General features: G+C 41.2%; 2 protein-coding genes across 2 annotated transcripts in view; both read right to left on the bottom strand.

Annotated features, from left to right (window-relative positions):
• Positions 1–16,471, bottom strand: part of LOC145397667 (putative cytochrome P450 CYP44) — a 58,274-nt gene extending 41,803 nt beyond the window's left edge. The window contains exons 1-4 of the mRNA XM_080270707.1: positions 16,379–16,471; positions 11,467–11,623; positions 6,382–6,610; positions 2,963–3,153 (exon numbers count right to left, since the gene is read on the bottom strand). Of these exons, the coding sequence (XP_080126833.1) occupies positions 2,963–3,153; positions 6,382–6,610; positions 11,467–11,623; positions 16,379–16,471 (670 nt within the window). The remainder of the gene's footprint in view (positions 1–2,962; positions 3,154–6,381; positions 6,611–11,466; positions 11,624–16,378) is intronic.
• Positions 16,426–23,242, bottom strand: part of LManII (Lysosomal alpha-mannosidase II) — an 87,497-nt gene continuing 80,680 nt past the window's right edge. The window contains exon 22 of the mRNA XM_080270728.1: positions 16,426–16,501. Coding sequence (XP_080126854.1) covers positions 16,475–16,501 — 27 coding nt within the window. The 3' untranslated portion in view covers positions 16,426–16,474. The remainder of the gene's footprint in view (positions 16,502–23,242) is intronic.

Here is a 23,242-nt window from a genome sequence, read left to right as displayed (position 1 = left end):
CAAAAAAGGTCTCATATTTTAAAGTAAATGCTGTTTGGCATCCAACTGTCTTTGTTTACAAGCAGCCTTTCCTCAAATGTGAACTAATGCACAGTCTGTCCTGTATCCTTCACCTGCAGTCATTATTCAAGTTTCCAATAACCATTCTGTGCATCAATTTTGACTTCTGTTTTACTTATATTTTTAATATTACCCTATAAACAAGCTTCTGGGTCCTCTATTTCTACAGCACTTAAAAAAGAAGAAAAAGGAAAATGTAAGTTCAAAGTTAGAAATGACAGAAAACTATGAACTATACAGTACAAATAATGGTTATAATAGACTTTTGGCTATAATGGACTTGATTTCTGCCAAATCAGTTCATTATAAAGAGGGTTCACTCTAATATTAACCCTTCTGCCTGGTGACCTTGTGGTTTGAATGCCACAGCTTGGATGACAGTCTTGCTTAGGTTCAGACCCCAAGCACTGACTGGAGTTTTTTTCATCATGCAATGCCACCAAGGAACATAATGGTCATCTACCCTTAAAATTCTGGGACTCCAGCAGCTCACACCAAATCCACGCACCTCCATGGGAGTTAGTAGACTGATGGTCACCCTCCCCCCCCACCATTTTTTTTCCTGTGGATGCATTAATATGATGATTTTGCTTAACACTCCCTCTTTTGTCCTTCCTTCCTTCATTTTTTCCTGTTCTTTCTGCCTATGAGTGATAAGCCGAATGGTTTCCCGTACACCGGGAAACCATTTACTACACTGGGTGGTAATCATATAACCAAATTACGGTGCCTGGTGGTTTTGTGGGTAATTGCGGTGCTCCAATTGGATTGAGCTGATGAAGGTTTATATCCAAGGGGTGGTTGGGGTTATTGTTCACATAATGTCACTCAGGGATGAGCAAGGCTGGTCACTCATCTTAAATGTCAGGACCAACTTGCCTAGCCCCGGGCTCCTACGATCCTCATGGGGCAACATAGGGTTGGATGATGGATGGATGGATGGATGGTTTAACTAAGGGTAATTCCACCCGGTGTGGAATCTAAAGGTGAACGTATGGAAGAGCAAAGTTATGGTCTTCGAGAGAGGTGAAGTCAGTGAATGTACAACGAGGTTGGATGATGAGGAAATGGAAAATGTGAGTACGTTTAAGTACTTGGGTAGTGTGATGAGTAAGGATGGAAGTTTGGAGAGTGAAGTGCTTCAAAGGGTACAACAGGGAAGAAAGGTTGCTGGTTCCTTGAAGGCAGTGATAAGAAACAGGGAAGTGAGCATGGAAGTGAAAAAGTTATTACATGACAGTATTGTGATACCAACTCTGACGTATGGAAATGAAGCTTGGATGTTGTTGGAGGGACACAAATCAAGAGTGAGAGCAGTGGAAATGAGTTATTTGAGAGGAGCCTGTGGAGTCACATGGAAAGACAGACTGACAAATGAGGACATGAAGGAGCGTTGTGGTGTGGATGTAAATTTGACAGGAAGCATTAGGAGAAACACACTGAGGTGGTTTGGCCATGTGGAGAGGATGGAGAGTGAGAGACTGATGAGGAGAGTGTATGTGAGTGAGGTGGAGGGGGAGAGAGGAAGGGGAAGGCCAAGGGTGAGATGGAGGGATGGAGTGGAAAGGTATATGAGAGAGGGAGGTGTGAATTGGAAGCAGGGCAGTGAAATGGAGGGGGACAGGGTGATGTGGAGGCGATTTCTTTGTGGCCACCCTGTATAAGGGATTGTGGCATCTGGCAACAGATAGATGGACAGAATTCCACCCGGAAATGGTACCATATCCACACTAAATAATACTGAACTATACATCATCCAAATTACATTGGCATAAAACTGCCATCTCTTCATCTTGAATGCTGAGCTGTATGAAGAGATTAACCCTTGCCAAGCGGCAGACTTCATATGAGGCACAAAGAAGGTCTGCACAGGCCAAGCTGCAGGCTTCATACAAGGTACAATTTACACTGGTTATGTTATAAAACAATAACTCAGGGGAGATAAACTTCCTTACAAAGGCTTAATATCAGAATATGATGCTACACTCTTACCACATTCACTTGACTTGAAATTGCCACCTGTTCTCCTAGAGTGCTAAGTTGTGATGACAAACTAACTCTAGAATACAGTGCTACCCATGAGCAAGTGTTATGGAATGGATGCAGAGCCACAATATTTTCTTATTCTGCCACTGGGCTACGTGAAATATGCTGCAAAGAAATCAAAATCTCCACGAAGTTAAAATACATCAGCTATAGTATTTTCTTCGAATTCAAATGCAGTAAAGTACAGTATACCATTACTCCCCTATTTTATGAACTTAAATTGGAGAAAGAAGTTGATTTGTAACTTGAAAATGTTTGTCAAAATACAATAAGTCCAATGACCAGATATATACACTTCACTGGGGTACTAGTGAATAGCATGAACACAGACAGAAAATGAAGTAGCATTAATTTACTCAGTGCTTCATATATACTGTAGTTAATCATTAGTGCCAGTGCCATTAACACTCGTCTGTAATATTATGCACAGTAGACATCACTGAAAAAAAAAACAGTTCAATAATTGCTTCTAAAAAAAGTTCTTATCTCTGAAAATTCACAACTCAAAAGCCAATAAGTAAGAGTAACTATGAATGCTTCTAAAAAAAGGAGTTTTGTATCTCCAAAAACTTATAACGTAAAGGTGCGGAAGTAGGAGAGCAACTATAAATGCTTGTTAAAAAAAAAAAAAAAAGTTCATATCTTGTAAAATCTCATAACTTAAAAACTCCATAAATAGAAGAGAAACTATAAATGTTTTTAATGAATTTTTGTATTTCTAAAAGCTTATACTGGAACTCAAAAGCCCATAAGTGGAAGGGCAACTTAAAATTCTTCTAAAAAAAGGCTTGTATCTCTGAAAGCTTTAATTCAAAAGTCTGCAAGTAGGAGAGTAACTATATCAGTGCTCACTCACATTCCAAAATCCACTTTCCCACAATTATATGCAGATCACAAACACTGCCCTCTGCATCCACCAGTTTGGTCAGCTTGTCCACAGCCCTCTCTGCCACCTTGTCCTGAAGAGGGTAGTAGTAGCTCACTTCACGTGGCCGCAACATCATCTGCTGTACCGCATGTCGCAGTTTGTACCATTCATCACCATTCCTGGTGAAACGTACAGTACTCTTCACCATTATCACAATACTCTATCTACCTTTATCCTACCTACCTCCCTATCTACTAACCTATAGTCAGATGCCTTAATCACAGAAGGGATGGCCACAAACATATTTTCTCCATGTTACCCTCACCTCTGCCATCAGGCCGTTCTCCCTGCACCTCATACAATCTTACTCATATACCTCTCTATTCCATCCCTCTATCTCATCCTTAGTCTCTCACTCCCCATCTCATCCTCTACTTTATTTGCACACACTCTCCTTTTTTTATTCTCTTGACATACCTAATTAAAATAAATAATAATAATAATAATAATAATAATAATAATCTATCTATCTATTGCCAGACGCCATAATACCGTACGGGGTGGCCATTTGACTCTGAGTTATTTGTTTTGCAGGGAGGGGCACTAACCCTCCGCCAACCCACTTGACACGTAGGGAGCACGTATGGTTTGGTTATATGGCTACCACCCAGCGTTGTAAATGGTTTCTTGGCTTACAGGAAACCATTTGGCTTGTCACTCAATGTAAAGCCACCTGTAACGGAAAGAAAAACATTAAGTAGTGATAGGAAAGACGGGAGAAATAAGAAGAGAGGAGGAGGCACAGAAAAAAAAATGATAAAGGCTAAGGAAGAAGTAGGCAGCACTACATCAAGTGAGTGGATGATGGTCGCCACCACCTACCACTAATAATAATAATAATACTGTAATAATAATAATCCATCCATCCATCATCCAATCCTACATTGCCCCATGAGGAGCGTAGGAGTCCGGGGCTAAGTAGTTGGTCCCGACATTTAAGATGAGTGAAAATAATAATAATAATAATAATAATAATAATAACACTAACATACATCATCTAATCCTGTGTTGCCCCATGAGGAGCATAGGAGCCCGGGGTTAGGCAAGCTGGTCCTGACATTTAAGATGAGAGTGAAACGGCCACCCTGTAGGGGATTATGCCTCACTCATCCCTGTGTGGCACTACATAAGCAATAAACCCGAACCAACCCCTGGACATAAACATGCACCAGCTCAATCTGACTGGAGTGCCCTAATTACCCACTAAACCACCAGGCACCATAATTTGGTTATATGGTTATCACCCAGTGCAGTAAATGGTTTCCTGGTGTACAGGAAACCATTTGGCTTATCACTCAGTGCAGAGTCACTCAGAGACAGAAGAGGAAAAAATGAAGGAATGAATGACAGAAGAGGAAGGAAGGAAAGAAAGAAGGAAGAGAGGAGAGGGCAGGCACCCAAGAGCAACACTACATCAAGTAAGTGGACGGTGAGTGCCCCCACCGACCATTACAATTTATATATAACGATGATTAAAACTGCACATGATCTGAGTACCAGCAGTGCAAGATCCCATCCTAGGATAACACAATGAGGCCTCTAAGGTGTATTTTCATTGGGATTATCATCCTCATCATCATCATCATCATCATCATAATCCTTTTCACACACAAATTTTTTTTAAAATGCAAAAAAGAAAGAACTACAAGCTAGAGGCCAGCAAAGTTACTTGCTCTATGAAAAACTAAACAAAAGAAAGCCAAATTCAACGATACATTCATTCTGAGATGCTTGACCACATTGCATTTCAAAGCCTGGTGGTCACAGGCAGAGAGAAATGGAGACGGAGGAAGACAGTTTCACAGTTCCCATGGGTGAAACTGGATTGAGAATTCATTCTCATCTATACCTCCTTTTCCACCCTATGATGGCTAAGGATTGAAAAATAAGGAGCGAAAAAGTACAAGAGGGGGGAAACTATCCAAAGCAAGCACAGTGAAATGTCCTACACAATCACCAACCCATCATGCAAGCTTCTGGAGAGCTGTTCATTATCATAACGCTGATCCTTTTCCTCACCCAGAAATGGACTGAAGTAGGATCGAGAAATACATAAAGAGAAAGTACAAAAGTGAGTGAGCTTAAAAAAAAAAAAAAAGTGAAATGGACCATACAATCATAAACACATCATACAAGCCCCTGGAATCCTGGCTATTCATAAATAAAGTTATTTTTCTTTATGTTTTTTTACATATACAAATATAGTATGTTAAAGCATGAATAACATGTTTTGTTTAACCGTAAAACAAATAACTCAAAGTCAAATGGCCACCCCTTACGGGATTATGGTGTTTGGCAATAGATAGATAGACAGATAGATAGTTTAATTGTAAATAAGGATGGAATAAATGTAGTAGGTCATATATTTTCAGTCATGAGATAAAATAACATGTTTAGTAAAAAAATAAAATTATATCACGATCTCCTAAGACAGTTGTGTAGATTCTACTGTATTTTCGTGGTGGTAGGTGGGGGCATTCACCATCCACTCACTCAATGTAGTGCTGCTTTGGGTGTTGCCCTTTCCTCTCTTCCTTCCTTCCTCTTCTGTCTTACTTTCCTTCATTCTTTCTTCTTCCTTTTGCCTACAGGTGACTTTACATTCCCCCTTCTATCTTTCTTTCCTTCATTCTTTCCTCTTCCTTCTGCCTATGGGTGACTCTACAATGAGTGACATGTCTAATGGTTTCCTGTACAACAGGAAACCATTTACTACACTTGGTGGTGACCATATGACCAAATTTTGGCACCTGGTGGTTTAGTGGATAATGAAGGCGCTCCAATCGGATTGAGCCAGTGAATGTTTATATCCAAGGGGTGCTTGGGGTTTATTGGTCATGTAATGCCACTCAGGGATGAGTGATGCTGGTCACTCTCATCTTAAATGTCAGGACCAACTTCCCTAGCCCTGGGCTCCTATGCTCCTCATGGGGTAACAGGACTGAATGATGAATGGATGGATATAAAACTAATTTCTCCTCAATGAACCTTTGATTGCTATGGTTTTTTTCATCATTATCCTACTTAATCATCCCATCTCTTTTTCCCACCCACAAGTGGGGTGAAGATGAGTGAAAAAAGCATGGAAAAAACATTTTAAAAGGAGAACTAATCCAGTGCATGCTCACTGAAAATAGGCACAAATCATCTGCCATGACCTTAAATACAGATGAACTTCCATATATATGTATAATGCTGACTTAGGGTACCACACAACTGGAGCCTGCACACAGAGATGCATATCCCACTATATAAACCTTATGTGTTAACCAATCTTCCAGCCTGATTCACACTTGCCTAATACAGGCTCTCAATGACCCCAACTACAGTATAGACACGCTTCTTACAAGTTTCCGAGGCCAAGTGACATATTTTTCTGCTGTCGGTAAAACTGTGTCGTCTCCTGCAGCGGTGGAATGTGTGGGGTCTTTCCGTCACTCTCATACACCGTCTTAATATCAGTGGGGTCAAATACGTGCACCACTGTCTGCGAGCCAAAGTTCTCCCTGACGAGTGGACCATATTTGCGGAAGAGGTCACACACATCACGGTGGTAGGTGGGGAGGGTCTTTAGGCCTGGAAGTGAAGCAATCATAGTTTAATTCAATGTTTCCCCTAGGCAAAATAATCTATCTATCTATTGTCAGACGCCTCAATCCCGTTTGGGGTGGCCACAAACAAATTGCCTCCAAGTCACACTGTCCCCCACCATTTCACTGCCCCGCTCCCAACTCAAACCCCCCACTCTCATATACCTTTCCACACCATCCCTCCATCTCATCCTCTGCCTCCCCCTCCCTCTTCCCCCCTCCACCTCACTCACATACACTCTCTTCGTCAGTCTTTCACTCTCCATCCTCTTCACATGGCCAAACCACCTCAGTGTATTCCTCCTAACACTTCCTATCACATCCACATCCACACCACAATGCTCCTTTATATCCTCATTTGTCAGCCTGTCTCTCCATGTGACTCCACAGGCTCCTCTTAAATAACTCATTTCCACTGCTCTCACTCTTGACTTGTGTCCTTCCAACAACGTCCAAGTTTCACTTCCATACGTTAGAGTTGGTATCACAATACTATCACGTAGCAACTTTTTCACTTCAATGCTCACTTCCCTGTTTCTTATCACTGCTTTCAAGGAACCAGCAACCTTTCTTCACTGCTGTACCCTTTCAAGCACTTCACCCTCCAAACCTCCATCCTTACTCATCACACTACTAAAGTACTTAAATGTCCTCACATTTTCCAATTCCTCACCATCCAACTTCGTTGTACATTCACTGACTTCACCTCCCTCAAAGACCGTCACTTTACTCTTCCCTACATTCACCTTTAGATTCTGTTTCTTACACACTCTCCCAAACTCATCCACCAAGCCTTGCAGCTCCCCTTCGTCTTCACTCAACAACACAGTATCATCTGCAAACAACAGTACAGGGAGTTTCCAAACACTACCCTCTCTCACCAGGGCCACTTCAACATCCACTACCCTACCTTGTACCTCTTTTATTACCCCATCCATGTACAGATTGAACAACCATGGAGACATGACACATTCCTGTTTCAACCAACCTTCAAAGAGAAAAATTTACTCAGTTCACCATCCACACGCACTGCAGCCTTAGCACCATCATACATACTCTTCACAGCATTCAACAACTTCCCATCTACTCCATATATTCTTAATACTTTCCACAATCCTTGTCTATCCACCCCGTCGTATGCTTTCTCCAAATCCATGAAAGCCGCATACAACTTCTTTCCCTTCTCTAGAAACTTTTCCACTAAAGATCTAAGAATGAATATCTGATCTACACAACCTCTTCCCTTCCTAAAGCCTCCCTGTTTTTCTCCAACTAATTCCTCTGCTCTTTCTCTATCTCTGTCAATAAGTATCCTACCATACACTTTTCCTATTGTACTAAGAAGACAGATGCCCCTATGATTACCACACACTTCTTTTTCCCCTTTTCCTTTGTACAAGGGAATAATTATATCTGACTTCCAATCCTCCGGGACTCTACCTTCCTCCCAGGCCAATCTGCACATTTTCCACATCCATTCTACTACTACCTCTCCCCCATACTTCAGCATTTCACCACACACTCCATCAATTCCTGGGGCTTTCCCCGATTTAACTTTCTTCATTGCTTCCACAACTTCTATCCTACTGATTTCTTCCTGTCTTCTCACCTCCCTCCTTCTCCCAGCCATTCCCCAACCACTTATACTCACATTACTTCCATCCTCTATGTTCAATAATTCCTTAAAGTGTTCTCTCCATCTGCTCACTTTTTCTCCCTTCTCCACTAGTAATCTACCATTTTTATCTTTCACTCCCCTGCTAACTTCACTTCCACCCTGTCTTACTCTTTTCACCTCTTTCCAGAGCATTTTCTTACAGTCCCTCCACTTTACGCTAAAGTTCCTTTCAAATTCCTCATCTGCTCTCTTCTTATAATAATAATACAGTACTAATAGTAATAATAATAATAATAATAATAATAATAAATAATAATAATAATGTGGGATGTTTAAGGGGTAAAACAGGGGAAGTAGATGAGGCATTTAGTAGGAGGTGGGTGGATGTGGGATGTGTGCAGGGAGTCAGGTATAGGTAAGGATCAGACAGAATGATTGCCGGGAGGGATGCACGTTTCAAGTTATTTTGGCAGGATGGGGCACATGGATATGGTGGTGTGGGTGTGTTGGTTGGGGAGAAATGGGTGGAATATGTCATGAATGTAATGAGAGTCTGTGAAAGAGTAACAGTGAAAAATTTGTTTGGTACGATTATGTTTGCATTTATATCAGCGTATGCACCACAGGCAGGCTTGGATGAGATAAGGAAGGATAGATTCTGGGATGACCTAACATGTGTAGTAAGTGATCTGGGAGATGATGAGACTGTAGTTTTGGGAGGGAACTTAAATGGTCATGTAGGTGAAGCAGCTCAAGGATATGAAGGAGTACATGGGGGATGAGCATATGGTACAAGAAATGAGGAAAAGGAGAGGATACTCAAGTTTGGGGAAGCAATGAACATGACTGTGTGCAACACTAATCTTAGAAAAAGAGAGTAGTTTGATTACATATAAGTCTGGGGGAAATAGCAGCCAGATAGCTATTTCATGGTTAGGAGGACTGATAGGAGGGGGATGTTAAAGTTATAGGAAGCAAGGAGTGTGTGCTGCAACACAAGTTATTGATATGTAACATGGTGCTTAAGGAGCAGGTGATGAAAAGGAGGACCAATGCACCTGGGGGGAAAATATTGAAACTGAAAAACCAAGCAGTAGGGGATGCCTTCTATAGCGAGATTAATAGAATGGTGGCTGAACAGGGAAAAGTTGACAGAAGTGTTAATGAACAGTACAGAGCCCTCAAGAACAACCTCTTGAGAGTTAGTGATTCAGTGTGTGGATGGACAAGGGGTCCCCTAAGACATAAAGTAACTTGGTGGTGGGATGAGTGTGTACAAGCAGCAGTTAAGGTGAAAAGACGGTTTTTCTGGGGATGGAGATAGGATGGTAGCAGAGAGGAATACCTGGCTGCCATGCATTGGGCTAGAAGAGAGGTTTACAGGGCAATGTCTGAATCTCAGAGAGTTTTACTTGATAACCCAAACAGTGGAGAAAGGAAGATTATGATATTTAAGGTGACAAATCAGACGATGAGGGAAAACAGGGATATCACAGGTGAGCAGTGTGTGAAGAATGATAAATGAAAGGAAATGGTGAACAGAGGGGATATTAAAGACGCCTGGAGAAAGCACTACAACCGGTTGCTGAATGAGGAGTTTGACCTCGGAGAGGCAAGGTTTTGAGCCAGCAGATCCAGTGTTTGGCCCTTGGCCTTTGATTGACGCTGTTACTGTGAGCAGGGCCATCGGCAGGATGTAAGTGGGGAAGGCTGCAGCTGTATCTGGGTTGACTGCTGAAATGTTGAAAGTCTCTGGAGATATAGGAGTTGGGTTAGTTACTGATTTGATGAGTATATTGTCCCAGATAATTGGCTGAAGAGTATGTAATTGTAAATGTTTACAAGGGGAAGGGTGATGCCCTAGAAATTGTAGAGGCATAAAGCTTTTGGATCAGCTAATGAAGGTAATGGAGAGAGTTCTAGAAGGTATAATTAGAGAACCAGTAATTACTGATCACTCTCATCTTAAATGTCAGGATCAACTTGCCTAACCCTGGGCTCGTTCGCTCCTCATGGGACAGCATAGGTTTGGATGATGGATGGATAGTAAATGTTGATGAGATGCAGATTGGGTTCATGCCACACAAAGGAACTACTGATGCCATATTCTATGTTCGACAGCTTCAGGAAAAATATATAGGTAAGAAAAGGGAACTGTACTTTTTTTTTTTTTTTTTTTTTTCTTTTGGAGAAAGCCTGTGACAGAGTTCCTAGAGAGGTGGTGAAGTGGGCAACGAGAAAGCTTGGGATCGAGGAGTGGCTGGTTAGGGTGGTTATGGCCATATACTGTACTGCATGTGGGTGCTTGCATCCAGGTAAGAGTGAATGGAGTTTTCTCCATCCTAAATTCAGTGCTGTGCCAAGAGATCAACACTAGAATATGATGCTAATCATCAAGATGTGATATAGAATGGTTGAAGAGGCAGAGCATTTTGTTATTCTACCACTGAGCTACATGAAATCGGCTAAAAACAGACAAAAATATCTGTATTGGCCAAGTTAAGGTGAAATGAGTACAGAATGTGATGCAAGTCACAATAAAGTACTGTACTGTACTATGGAATGGATGTAGAGCCATAATGTCCTTTTCTGCCACTAAGCTACAGAAATTAAGCTGCACAAGGAGAAATGTCTGAGCCAGGTTAAAATAAAACAACTATCGGTATGTCACTGTACTGAAGACGTTAAACTGTTTATGTAAAAATACAGTGTAGTAAGTTCTTGTCAAAAGCTACCCTTCCTAACATACTTTTTTTGCTATTAAGCTCAGAATAAATTATAAAAAAAAATCTAATTAGTCTCTCACTGCTATTTGTAAAGCTGATCAATATGTTAACTTGATTTACATTATCAATTGTATGGAAAATTGTGCATGTATAAATGTGTGTGTGGTTTTAATCCTTACATCATGAACCAGATGCATGTCTCACTTAAAGTTATTTCACTTAATGCTCCTACAGTGTTTGCTGGCACACACCTTGACTATATTGTTTTTACTTGAACCTGGCCTAAAACTGCCATCTCTCCATCTCCATGCTGATTAGTAAAAATAGTTTAATACCAGAATATGATGCTAGTCAACACAAAATGCTGTGGAAAGGATACTGAGCTGAGGTATTGTCTTTTTCTCCCACAGAGCTATGTGAACTAAGCTGTAAAATGACACTACATGTGGAGTGCATGAAAACTATATACAAATGAAGATTGTATGTACCGGTACTTACCTAACTTGTATGGAAGTAAAGTCCCCAACACAGGTAGGCTGATGGGTCCAGGGATGGAAGAGAAAGGCTTACTATATCCACAGTATTCTGGAGACACACTTGAGCTGACAGTGCTGGCCAATCTCACAGTACTAGACCACCACTCTTTCCTTCCCACCTGTAAATTGGTGGTCAAAGACTTAAAAGGATATCATTCTTATTCCAATTACAATTACAGAAGTCCCTGTTACAGGCTGCCAAACTGATGTTCTTTTTTGCTGTTAGCTCCTTAACAAATTAATGGAAACGTGTCTTTAAAATTTTCATTCTTACCTATGAAGCTGATATGCCAGTTTACTTATTCTACACCATACTGTTTTTACTCTAACTTGGCCTAAAAATTGCCATCTCTCCATTTTGAATGACAAGTTGTAACAACATACAGTAACACTAGAGTATGATGTTAGTCATGAATAAGTGCTATGGAAACAATGCAGAGCCACAGAAGTCTTTTCTGCCATACAAGTACTGTACATGAAATGAGCTCCAAAACAATGAAACTCCAGGCCTCGACCAAGTGAAGGTATAAAGGGTATAACATTCTGTGGAAAAAAAAAAAAAAATTGATACAGTAAAGCCTCTCTAATTCGAGTCCGACTAACTCGGAAATCGGTAGATTTGAATCTTTTTTGACCACCAGACAAATAATTTTCATTCGAATAGAACGTTTGAATTAAGCAAGACAAGTCCAAAAAGGGTTCCATTGATGAGTGGATGTGAAAAGAGTTTGTAGTGATAAGTGTAGTAATAAATGTAATTTTTAAGAGCAACGTTGGGTCTGGTTAGTACTTGGATGGGTGACCGCCTGGGAACACCAGATGCTGTTGGCATCCCTACGTCAAGTGGGGTTGGTGGAGGATTAGTGCCCCTCCCTGTAAAACAATTAACTCTAAGCCCTTGGCCACCCCGTCTGGGATACATGGTGTCTGGCAATGAATGAAAAAAAATGAATGAAACAGTATCTTCGGTACAGTTAAGTGTATTGAACTCTATTACTGTGCTGCAAGACTTCATTATCAAGGTCTGACATATTTTATTTTTTGTATTGTGCATTCTTTGAGTATAAAGTAATAATATCCTGTATTGTTCAATGTTTTTGTGAAAAAGCCATGTGTTAGTGAGCATGGGTGTGATTTGGGGATAGGGGCAAGCATGAGCCCCAATAATTCGGAATTTTGGATAATTCGACATAGGGTTCCCCCCAGTTAATCCGAATTATAGAGGGTTCACTGTACTTTAAAACAACATCCCTACCTTGTAATGAGGACTGGCTATCTGATGATATATTTCAAATATCACAACTACTTCAATGCACCTGATTACTGTATGTCATCTTTATAGTATGCAAGAGATTTTTATCATCATCATCATCATTATCCAGATCTCCTTTCCCACCCTAGGGCAGAGTGAGAAGAAGCAGTGTACAAAGGGTCAATCTGCTTACATCTCATCAAAACCAGCTGCTTTCCCATTTTTCAGCCGCTTCACAGTGTTCTTCACCTGTGCGAGTGTCATGTTTTCTATCACTGTATTCCTTCTCTGCACATCTCCAAAACCAATCATGTTTACAGCGGCTCTGCTCCCATTCATCAGGCTTTCAAATATTCTTTCCATCTAGTCCTTACCTCATCCCTGTGGGTTAATAATCTACAACTTACATCCTTCACACTTTCATACTTCTTCCTGCTGTCACTTCTACATTTCTGCACCTCTTTCCAAAATAATCTCCAATTTTTTTATTAATTTGCATTCATCTTTCTTCCTAGATCATCATTTACCTCCTTCTTTTTCCTCTTCACTAGTCTCTTTACGTGTTTCTTGCTCTTAATATATTCAGTTCTTATTTCAACTGAACCCCTGTCCAGTATCCACTCTAGCCACTTCTTCCTCTTTTCCTCCACTGCTCTCTTAACCTCTTCATCCCACCATGCCATACCTTTCTTCTTCACTGTTACTCTTGCAACACCACATACTGCTTTTGCATTCCTAACTAAGCAATCCCCATACGCTGTCCAGATCCATTTTCATTTCAATTCTCTGATTCCTACTCTGTCCCTACCTTGGCCTTGTATTCATCTGCCATTTCTTTAATCCTCAGCTTCTAGACTTTCAGTCTCTCTCTCTGACTGCTCCTCTCTCTTTTGGTCCACCTCACTCCTCTCAGTTTGATCTTGCATACCACAATCATATGATCTCACAAACCTCGTCATTTTCCTCTCACTGCTCTTGTGTCAGCAACACTTCCCAGCATCGTTTTCTCTACGAGCACGTCAATAATCATGCTCCTTTCAACACGATCTCCATTCTTTCTGTACCATGTATATTTATGTGCATCTTTATATCTGATTTAAAAATTACAAATGCACAACCTCCTTTCCTGACACATGTCCTTCAGTCACTTTCCATTATCATTCTCTCCTGGTACTCCACTACTACCCATTACATCATTCACAGGACCTGTGCCTACTCTCCTATTCATACCACCCATTACAAACAATTTATAACTCCTCAGCATTTCTCCCACTGTTTCATCCAGTTCATCCCTAAACCTGTCTTTCTCTGTCTCGCTCCTGTCATCACACGATGCATACGCTACAATCACTGCCAGTTTCAACTTCTCAAACTTGACATGGCATACATACATCTTAAGCTGGCACATTTGTAATCTCTCATTCCACTGTGCCACAGTTCATTCTTCAACAAAGCAACTCCTTCCTTGTATCTTCCTCGTCCATTCATTCCTGACCTTACACGTTTCACACCCTCCCACTCCTCCACTCCACACCCTTTCAACTTTATTTCACACAATGCAACCACGGCATATCTCGCACTCATGAACACATTCACTACTTTCACCCTCTTGCTCTCCTCATTCATGCCTCTCACATTCCACATGGCCATGAGAACCTGCCCATTTGTTTGGGGCCCTGGGAAGGTATTGGGCCCGCTGAGGCACTCTGAATTGTCTGCCATGTTTTAGTGATTTTAGACAGAGGGAATCTGGGGGACACTTAACCCAATCAAAAACTCCAGTTTATGTTTGGAGTTTTCCTTCTCCTTATTTGGTTATACGGTTAACACCCAGCACTGTACTGGTTTCCTGTGTTACAAGAAACCATTATGCTTGTAACTCAGTGCGGAGCCACCTAGAGTGGAAAGAAGAGTTAAAAAGCAACAGGAAGAATGGGATGAAATAGGAAGGATGGATGACAGACAAAGAATGATTCAAGGAGAAAGAAGAAGCACAGTCAGCGCTCACATAATATGTGATCCTACAGTGCAAAACTCACATAACACGGAAGGCAAATTTTATGTCCAAATTTAGTCACAACACGAAAATGATAGACATTACACAGGTGGAGGAAGCTGCCCATTTTATTGAACACCAAACTATGTGGGATGATAAAAATAAAGCGGCCAGAGGCCCCAAATTATAGTTCAAACAGTCATAACACGGCAAACTAGGGTCATGATGTGGTGGGAACAGACACAATGTGGCCAGTGATACTCATAATACGGGTTACATCAGCCTATGATGTATTACTATCAGGTGTATGCACTGGGTGTTGTCACGGTTCACTAAGCATTCCTGCCCCAGTACAGTCCACCCTCTCCCCTCGCTCTGGCTCCACCCATGCTCTTTGAGATCTTTGCTCTCTTTTTTTTGGCCACGGAACCCCACTCTGCTTCCCCCCATCAAGCCCACAACCTCTTCTGTTCAAGGTGAGGAATCCTCCAGTGTTTGTATGTAATCAGGTCTTTATTAGGTAGGTAAATGTCCTGGAAAAAACTGAAAATTGCCCCAAAGGTGAACTTGGGGGTGGCTTCGGTACCACAAAATCCTTTAACATGTAAACATATGGTCCTATAAATCGGAATTCTCATAAAGCGGGAGCTTCTGGGTACAATATTCGTGCATTATGTGAGCGCCCATTGTAGGAGAAATTTAAAAGACAATTTTTCTGTTGATGACTGCAAAATTAACCCATTTGTGTCCAGTTTCTGTTTAATCCACTGAGTCTGGGGATGTCCTTTTTCATTTCACCATATTCTTCTCCATCAGCTCGGGACAGACTTTTCAAACTGAGGAAGTTAGCTATATCCTTAGTAAACCTTTTCAGCATGAAAGGCCTTTAGGGTGAATAAAGTCATCTGGCAGGAACAAGAGTAACTAAACAGGACATCATTTTGATTCGAGGTGTTAAAGAGGCAGAACCAGGAATTTTCAGAAGTAAATAACGATAGGAACCCCAAGCTATGGACCTATAAGCTTTGTGGTTATGAAGCAACAGGAAGAGGCAATATGCTACGTACCCTTCCAACAAACTCCTACATGCAGCAATACTGGACACTAATGGATTAATAGCAAAATAAATAAATAAATAAAAATAATAAAAAGGGCAACATATTAAAGGAAACGATTATTTACACACCATCACAAACACTGCACCTTTCCCATTATAACCATCAAATAAGTTTATTCAAATTAGGGCAGACCTCTAGTACTGAAGGGGTCAACGAAGGCTATGTCTAATTCCACCAGTCTGATGTCTAATACACTGAATAGCCCGTCCAAAGGAAACATGAATGAAATATAAAGAATGTTTCATCACAGTGTAGAAGTAAAGTAGGCAGACTCGTAGTACAGGTGGCACTATTAAGCATAACAGCATGTTTTTATGTGACACTGAATCCTAACCTGCTTCAGATCAGTTGATGGTCAAGTGCAGTCAAAATGAATGGTCAACTTGACTAGTAATCAAGGAGACTCATTCCTACCTCATACCTGACTTAGAGAGGAAAGGCCCAGATCAGTCAGATGAAAACAAAGCAATGACTGGTTGACACTACAACAGTGCTGAGTTTTACCAACCTTTCTACAATGTCCAGTGTGGTTCTGTATCTGCGATGTAGTCTTCAGTCTTGTGCTTTGCTGGATAAGAGCAGATCTGAGTGGCTTCAACATTTTTCATGAAGGCTCCAACAACCACACTTCCTGAAATTTGAAAGACAGTAAGTCCTTGTTAAAAGTTGACTTTATTAATGCCATTTCATGTTATTTTGGTAAACTGGTAAGAGCCAATCTCATACAACCCTCTTCAAGGTGTAAGGATCCAAAGCTTGGCAACTCTCTCTTTACCTAAAATGCATGTTGCACACAATCATGTTCACTGCCTCCCCAAATTCAAGTATCTTTTCCCATTCTGCATTCCTCATACCATGTGTGCATATCCCCATGCACCCCTTCATATCCTTGAGCTGCTTCAGCCACATAACCATTTAAATCCCCACCCAAAACTACAGTCTCATTAATCCCCCAAACGAACAACCATACGTATCGTCATCCCAGAGTCTATCTTTTTCTTTATCATTGAATCAAACCTGTGAAGCAATAATCTCAGAAAAAATTATAGAACAATTCCTTGAAAAACACAACATTCTCTGTAACAACCAGCATGGATTCAGACGGAGTAGATCATGCCTTTCGAACCTCCTGACAGCAACAAAAGACTGGTCTGAATTTGTGGATACAGGGTTATATACCAGTTGATGTCATATATTCTGATTCTGCCAAAGTATTTCATACAGTACAACATGGGTGTCTGGTCCCCAGGCTCCATAAATATAGCATCAGAAACCCCTCCTCAGGTGGACAGATTCCGTCTCTAACAGAAACCAACAAGTCTGTATCAGATGTATTCTCTCAGAATAATCAGCAATTTCAAGTGGAGTACCTCAAGAATCTGTTCTTGGTCCAGTCCTTTTCCTAATTTTCATCAATGACCTTTCAAAACACATTCAATCACACTTCCTGCCAACTTTCAAGAAAAGATTGTCCAGATCTTGGAAAACATTCAAGACCTAAAGGCAGGGTCTAACCAGTGGCTCTTCAAGTCCAATGTCTCCAAATGCATAACCCTGCACTTCGGTAAGCACATACTAGTGAACACTTACTCCCTCAAATCACAACAGTTAACTGCAGAATGCAAAGAAAAATATGTAGGTGTCCTAGTTCTGTACTGTATATGTAAAGAAAAAGATTTAGGTGTCCTAGTTCTGTACTGTATATGTAAAGAAAAAGATTTAGGTGTCCTAGTTCTGTACTGTATATGTCTACTGTATCTTTCTATAGCCAGATGCCACAATCTTGTAAGGGGTCGTCATTTGTGTTTAAGTTACTGTAGCTGTTTTACGGGGAGGGACACTATCCCTCTGTCAATCCACTTGTCAACACACAAAGAACACATATGGATTGGTTACGTGGTTACCACCAAGCACTGTATATGGTTTCCTGGCTTACAGGAAACCAGTTGGCTTGTCATTCAATGTAAAGCCACCTGAAACGAAAAGAATAACAATAAAATGTGACAGGAAAGAGGGGAGAAACAGTAAGAGAGGAGGGCAGACACAGAAAAAGAACGATAAAAGTGAAGGAACAAGTAGGTGGCACTACCTCAAGTGAGTGGATGATGGTCGCCACTACCTACCATCTATGACAGCACCAAATTTGGATAACATTCAAAAGCTAATGCAGCAAAGCAAATGGTGTGCTGGTCCTTTTGCCTCAAACTTTTAATTACATAAATGAATGAGGTTTTGGATCACAGTGCAAAATGTCCATACATCCCCATCTGGAGTCCTATGTACAGATCTGGCCACCCCACCCTGAACATGTAACAAGAAAAGAAAATTCTTGAAGATGTCCAGAAACATGCAACTATGGGGGTACCTGCCTTGAAGGGACTAACAGTAGTTGGGAGTAACAATTGGAAACGTTAAACTAGAGGACATAATCTCTTGTCTGGCTAACCAAGACCACGGTTTAATATCTATCTATCTATCTATTGCCAGACTCCTCAATCCTGTAAAGGATGGCCACAAACAAATTGCCTCTACATCGCCCTGTCCCCGACCATTTCGCTGCCCTCCCTCCAGCTCACATCCTTCTCTCTCTCTCATATAGCCTACCTCTCCACTCCATTCATCGATCTCATCCTCGGCCTCCCCTCCCTTTCCCCCCCTCCACCTCACTCACATACATTCTCCTCATTAGTCTCTCGCTCTCCATCCTCTCCACATGGCCAAACCAACTCAATGCATTTCTCCCAATGCTTTCTATCGCATCCATATCCACAAAACAATGCTCCTTCACTTCCTCATTTGTCAGTCTGTCTCTCCATGTAACTACCACATGCTTCTCTCAAATAACTCATTTCCACTGCTCTCACTCTTGACTTGTGTCCTTCCAACAGGGTCCAAGCTTCACTTTCATACATTAGAGTTGGTATCACAATACCCTACAATCATGCAGACTTTTTTACTTCCATGCTCACTTCCCTATTTCTTAATGCTTTCAAAGAACTAGCAACCTTTCTTCCTTGTTGTACCCTTTCAAGCACTTCATCCTCCAAACATCCATCCTTACTCATTGCACTACACAAGTACTGTACTCAAATGCATTTACATTTTCCATTTCCACATCATCCAACCTCACTGTACATTCAGTGACTTCATTTCTCTCAAAGACCTTAACTTTACCGGTACTCTTCTCTACATTCACCTTCAGATTCTGTTTCTTACACACACTCCTAAACTCATTCACCAAGCCTTGCAGTTCCCATTCATCTTCACTTAACAATACAGTACCATTTGCAAACAACAGTACAGGGAGTTTCCAAACACTGCCCTCTATCACCAGGGCCACTCCAACATCCACTACCCTACCTTGTATCTCTTTTATAGCCCCATCCATATGCAGACTGAACAACCATGGAGACATGGCACATCCCTGTTTCAATCTCACATTCAGACAGAAAAATTCACACAGTTCACTATCCACACGCACTACAGCCTTAGCACCCCCATACATACTGTTCACAGCATTCATCAACCTCCCATTTACTCCAAATATTCTTAATATTTTCCACATTCCTTCTCTATCCACTCTGTCATATGCTTTCTCCAAATCCATGAAGGTCACATACAACTTCTTTCCCTTCTTTAGAAACTTTTCCACAAAAGACCTAAGGATGAATATCTTATCTACCTGACCTCTTCCCTACCTAAAACCTCCCTGTTCTTCTCCAACTAATTCCTCTGTTATTTCCCTAACTCTGTCAATAAGTATACTACCATATACTTTTCTTATTACACTAAGAAGACAAATGCCCCTGTAATTACCACATATTTCTTTTATTCCTTTTCCTTTGTCTATCCATCCATGCTTTTCCTTTGTACAGGGGACTAATTATACAGTACATGACTTCCAATCCTGGGACTCCACCTTCCTCCCAGGCCAATCTGCACATCTTCTATATCCATTCTACTACTGTCTCTCCCCCATGGTTCAGCATTCACCACACACACTATCAATTCCTGGGTCTTTCCCCATTCTGATTTTTTTTACTGCTTTCACTACTTCCATCCTACTGATCTCTTCCTCCCTTCTCACCTCCCTCCTTCTCCCACCCATTCCCCAGCCATTTATCATCACATTAACTACTTTCATTCTCTTTGTTTAACAGATCCTGAAAGTGTTCTCTCCATCTGCTCACTTTTTCTCCCTTCTCCACTGGCAATCTATCATTTTTAACTCTCACTCCCCTACTAACATCTTTATCACCAAGTCTAACTCTATTTACCTCCTACCAGAACATTTTCTTTCATTCCCTCCACTTTACACTCAAATTCCTTCCAAATTCCTCATCTACTCTCATTACTCTCTCTTACTAATCTTTTCACCTCTCTCTTCCTCACACCATGTAAATCTCTCAACATCCTCCATGCCTCTGCTTCCCATCCACTCACTGTATGTTTTCTTTTGTGCCACAGCTTGTCTCACCTCTTCATTTCACCATGCTGTTCCTTGCATCCCTTTACATCTTCTCTTCACCCCACACACCACCTCACATGCTGCACAGATTTCTTCTGTGAATATCTTGCACACATCTTCCACCTCCCCCAACTCATATTTTCTCAATCACTCCTCCATTTCTCTCTTATATTACTGGTATGCCTTTTTTTCCATCCCCTTGCAACATTTCTACCCTCTTTGTATGGACTACTTCCTCCTGTCCTTCCCTTCTTCTATTCCCTCACTGCACTTGAACCTTGACTTTTACCACCACCAAGTGGTGGCCAGAAAGTCCACTCCCCCAGTCTCTGTATGCTCTTGCATCCACCTCATTCTGTCATCCACATACATAATCAATCATTGCCTTTCGTTCATTCAGTTCACCATCCACCTTTCTCGTCAATCGCCACGTATACCTGTGAATAATTTTGCGTCTAAAGTGGGTACGGTATTAGCTATCACCATCCCCCTCCCCCCACAAATGTCCACTGGAGCACTGGCATTCTCATCCACTTCTGCAGGCACACCCCACTTCCCAACTACTCCATCCACCTTCACATGCCCTACTTTTCCATTCATATCTCCAATCAAAAACACTCTCATTCCTCTCAAACTTTTCCATGCACACTTCCACATTTGCCCAGAACACTTCTCTCACTCTGCTTGCAAGATCTTGCATTAGTGCTTACACACACAGTCTCCCACTTTTGTGTTCCTACTTTTAATCATAACCACACAATCCTTGACCCAACTGATCTATACAGTACTCTTATATTCTCCTTCCATCTGTTGTACACAACAATATATACATCATTATTTGACCTCTCATTCTCACCTACTCTCACACATATACTCCATCCACACTCCCACTCTCTCACCTCTCCATTTTGTCTCAGTTAATCCATATATGTCCACATTTGCACCCTCAAGCACCTGCTCTCCTTTCACCTCATCATTTGCACTCCTTACATTCCACGTTGCAATCCATACCATGTCCTTTGTCTGGTCCTTGGTCATCACCTGTTTGTCTATCCCGGTCCAAGGCTTCTTGTTTGTATTTTTTAGTATATTGTTTTCCAGGGAAGAGCACTAACTCTCTGCAAACCCACTTGTCGGAACGTAGGGAACACACGTTGGTTAGTTATAAGGTTACCACCCAAAGTATTAAATGGTTTCCTGGTTTACAGGAAATCATTTGGCTTGTCACTCAATGTAGATTTACCCTACACTGTGAGTGGATGATGGGCACCCCCACCAAATGTTGACCTCTGGAACAAAGTACTGTACTATACCTCAATATGTTGTGCATGCCAGTTTAGTGAACTGATTTAAATCAGTTTAAGAGAAGGTAAGATAAACATATGCTGATGAAAAAAAAACAGAGTATGGAAATGTGTATATACAGAAAGTGGATAAAAATGTTATATGAGTGAGAGAGAGAGGTATTGATGCTAACACAGCTTAGGAACTAACAAGAAATCAAGTTGGCAGGATGAATTTTGTGCAGAGTACATGAGCAAGGTTTGGCATCCCCTTTTAACATGACAGTCATTGGACTGACTGAAAGGTGAAAATGATGCAGTATTCAGGATATTTTATGACCTATCTGGTGGAGCCAGGATTCAAGGGGTTTGAATGGTGGTGTGGCTCATTCAACAAAGTTTGGTTAGCAGCTCATTACAGTACATCAATTATATTTTTCTTCTGGCTCTCTGAACTACATCCCCCCCCCCCCCAAAGAGTATGGATGATGATTAAATGTCATCCCGTGTTATTTAAGTCATTTTTGCTAAGTTTTTCTACGACAATGCTTTTCACTTGTGGCCAAACTTCATCTTGAGCACGCTAAGCTAGACTAGTCAAGCATGGTTAACGGCGTCACCCAGCTTCCACTGTACCGTAACTCAAGTCAGTACTAACGTATCGTACTTAGTGCAAACCCCACCACCTCCTAATCTCTTAGCTGCCCAGCGATAAGCCAGCGAATAAGCAATTATGTAAGCAGATATTACTGTACATGTTTGGCCTTGGTTTGTATTTGTAAATTTTCTTATACTTGTTATGTTTACGATCATTTATCTATACTGTCGACTCGCAGAGCTACCCAACACGTCACAACCAAGCTCGAGTGAACATTACCGTGAAAATATGACAAAGAAGACTAATTCATGATGATAATGGGCAACTGTTGATACTGTTAATCAAAAATGGTACTTAACGTTTATAAATACACCTCATTTAACAAACAGGGGTGAAGTTCAGTTCTAGATGCCATGCGGAATTTTTCCGAGGGCAAAGAACCCATAAACGCGAAATATGTATCTGAACGATGTTCCTATGTTTTAAGAAAGAACAATAAGAACCTAGTGCCAAATTCCAACTCACAGCCGGATCATCGGCTAAAGGTTTAAGAAAGGAAAACCCGACACATGGTGAAGTTGTTGTCACCTATCGCCAACTAAATTTTCTGAGCGAAGTGCGAGACAATCGCGTGGAACGGTGTACGAAAAATTAACGTTGCCGTTTCCATTTTTCATCTACTGTACAAGAAAATACTAAATACTGCTTAAATATTATCGTTCTGCTAGGCGTTTTTAGGTCGGCTTCCCGCCCTGAGAATGCCTAGGGTGCAGCTGGGTTCCCTTTCAAGACCGGAGAGAGGAACGGGGCATAAAAACACAGGGCAACAACCTTACACGAGTATATTAACAAATTCTCCGCTACAGAACGGGAAGACAATTCACACGATATGCTAGACAAAGTTAATACACAGGCTGGGAGATGGGTTTCAAGTATCTCGCGGGATTCTAGATAGGCAATGGGCTAAGTCTGGGTAAGGAGGCAATACACAGTTTTCACAGCCCTTGCACGTGAGGCTCGTTT

Source organism: Coenobita brevimanus, chromosome 42 (genome assembly GCF_032717465.1).
Source record: "Coenobita brevimanus isolate Jiangsu-jjx chromosome 42, ASM3271746v2, whole genome shotgun sequence".
Classification (NCBI taxonomy): domain Eukaryota; kingdom Metazoa; phylum Arthropoda; class Malacostraca; order Decapoda; family Coenobitidae; genus Coenobita; species Coenobita brevimanus.
The sequence above is the reverse complement of the archived record's forward strand: the minus strand, read 5'-3'. Positions and strand labels throughout refer to the sequence as shown.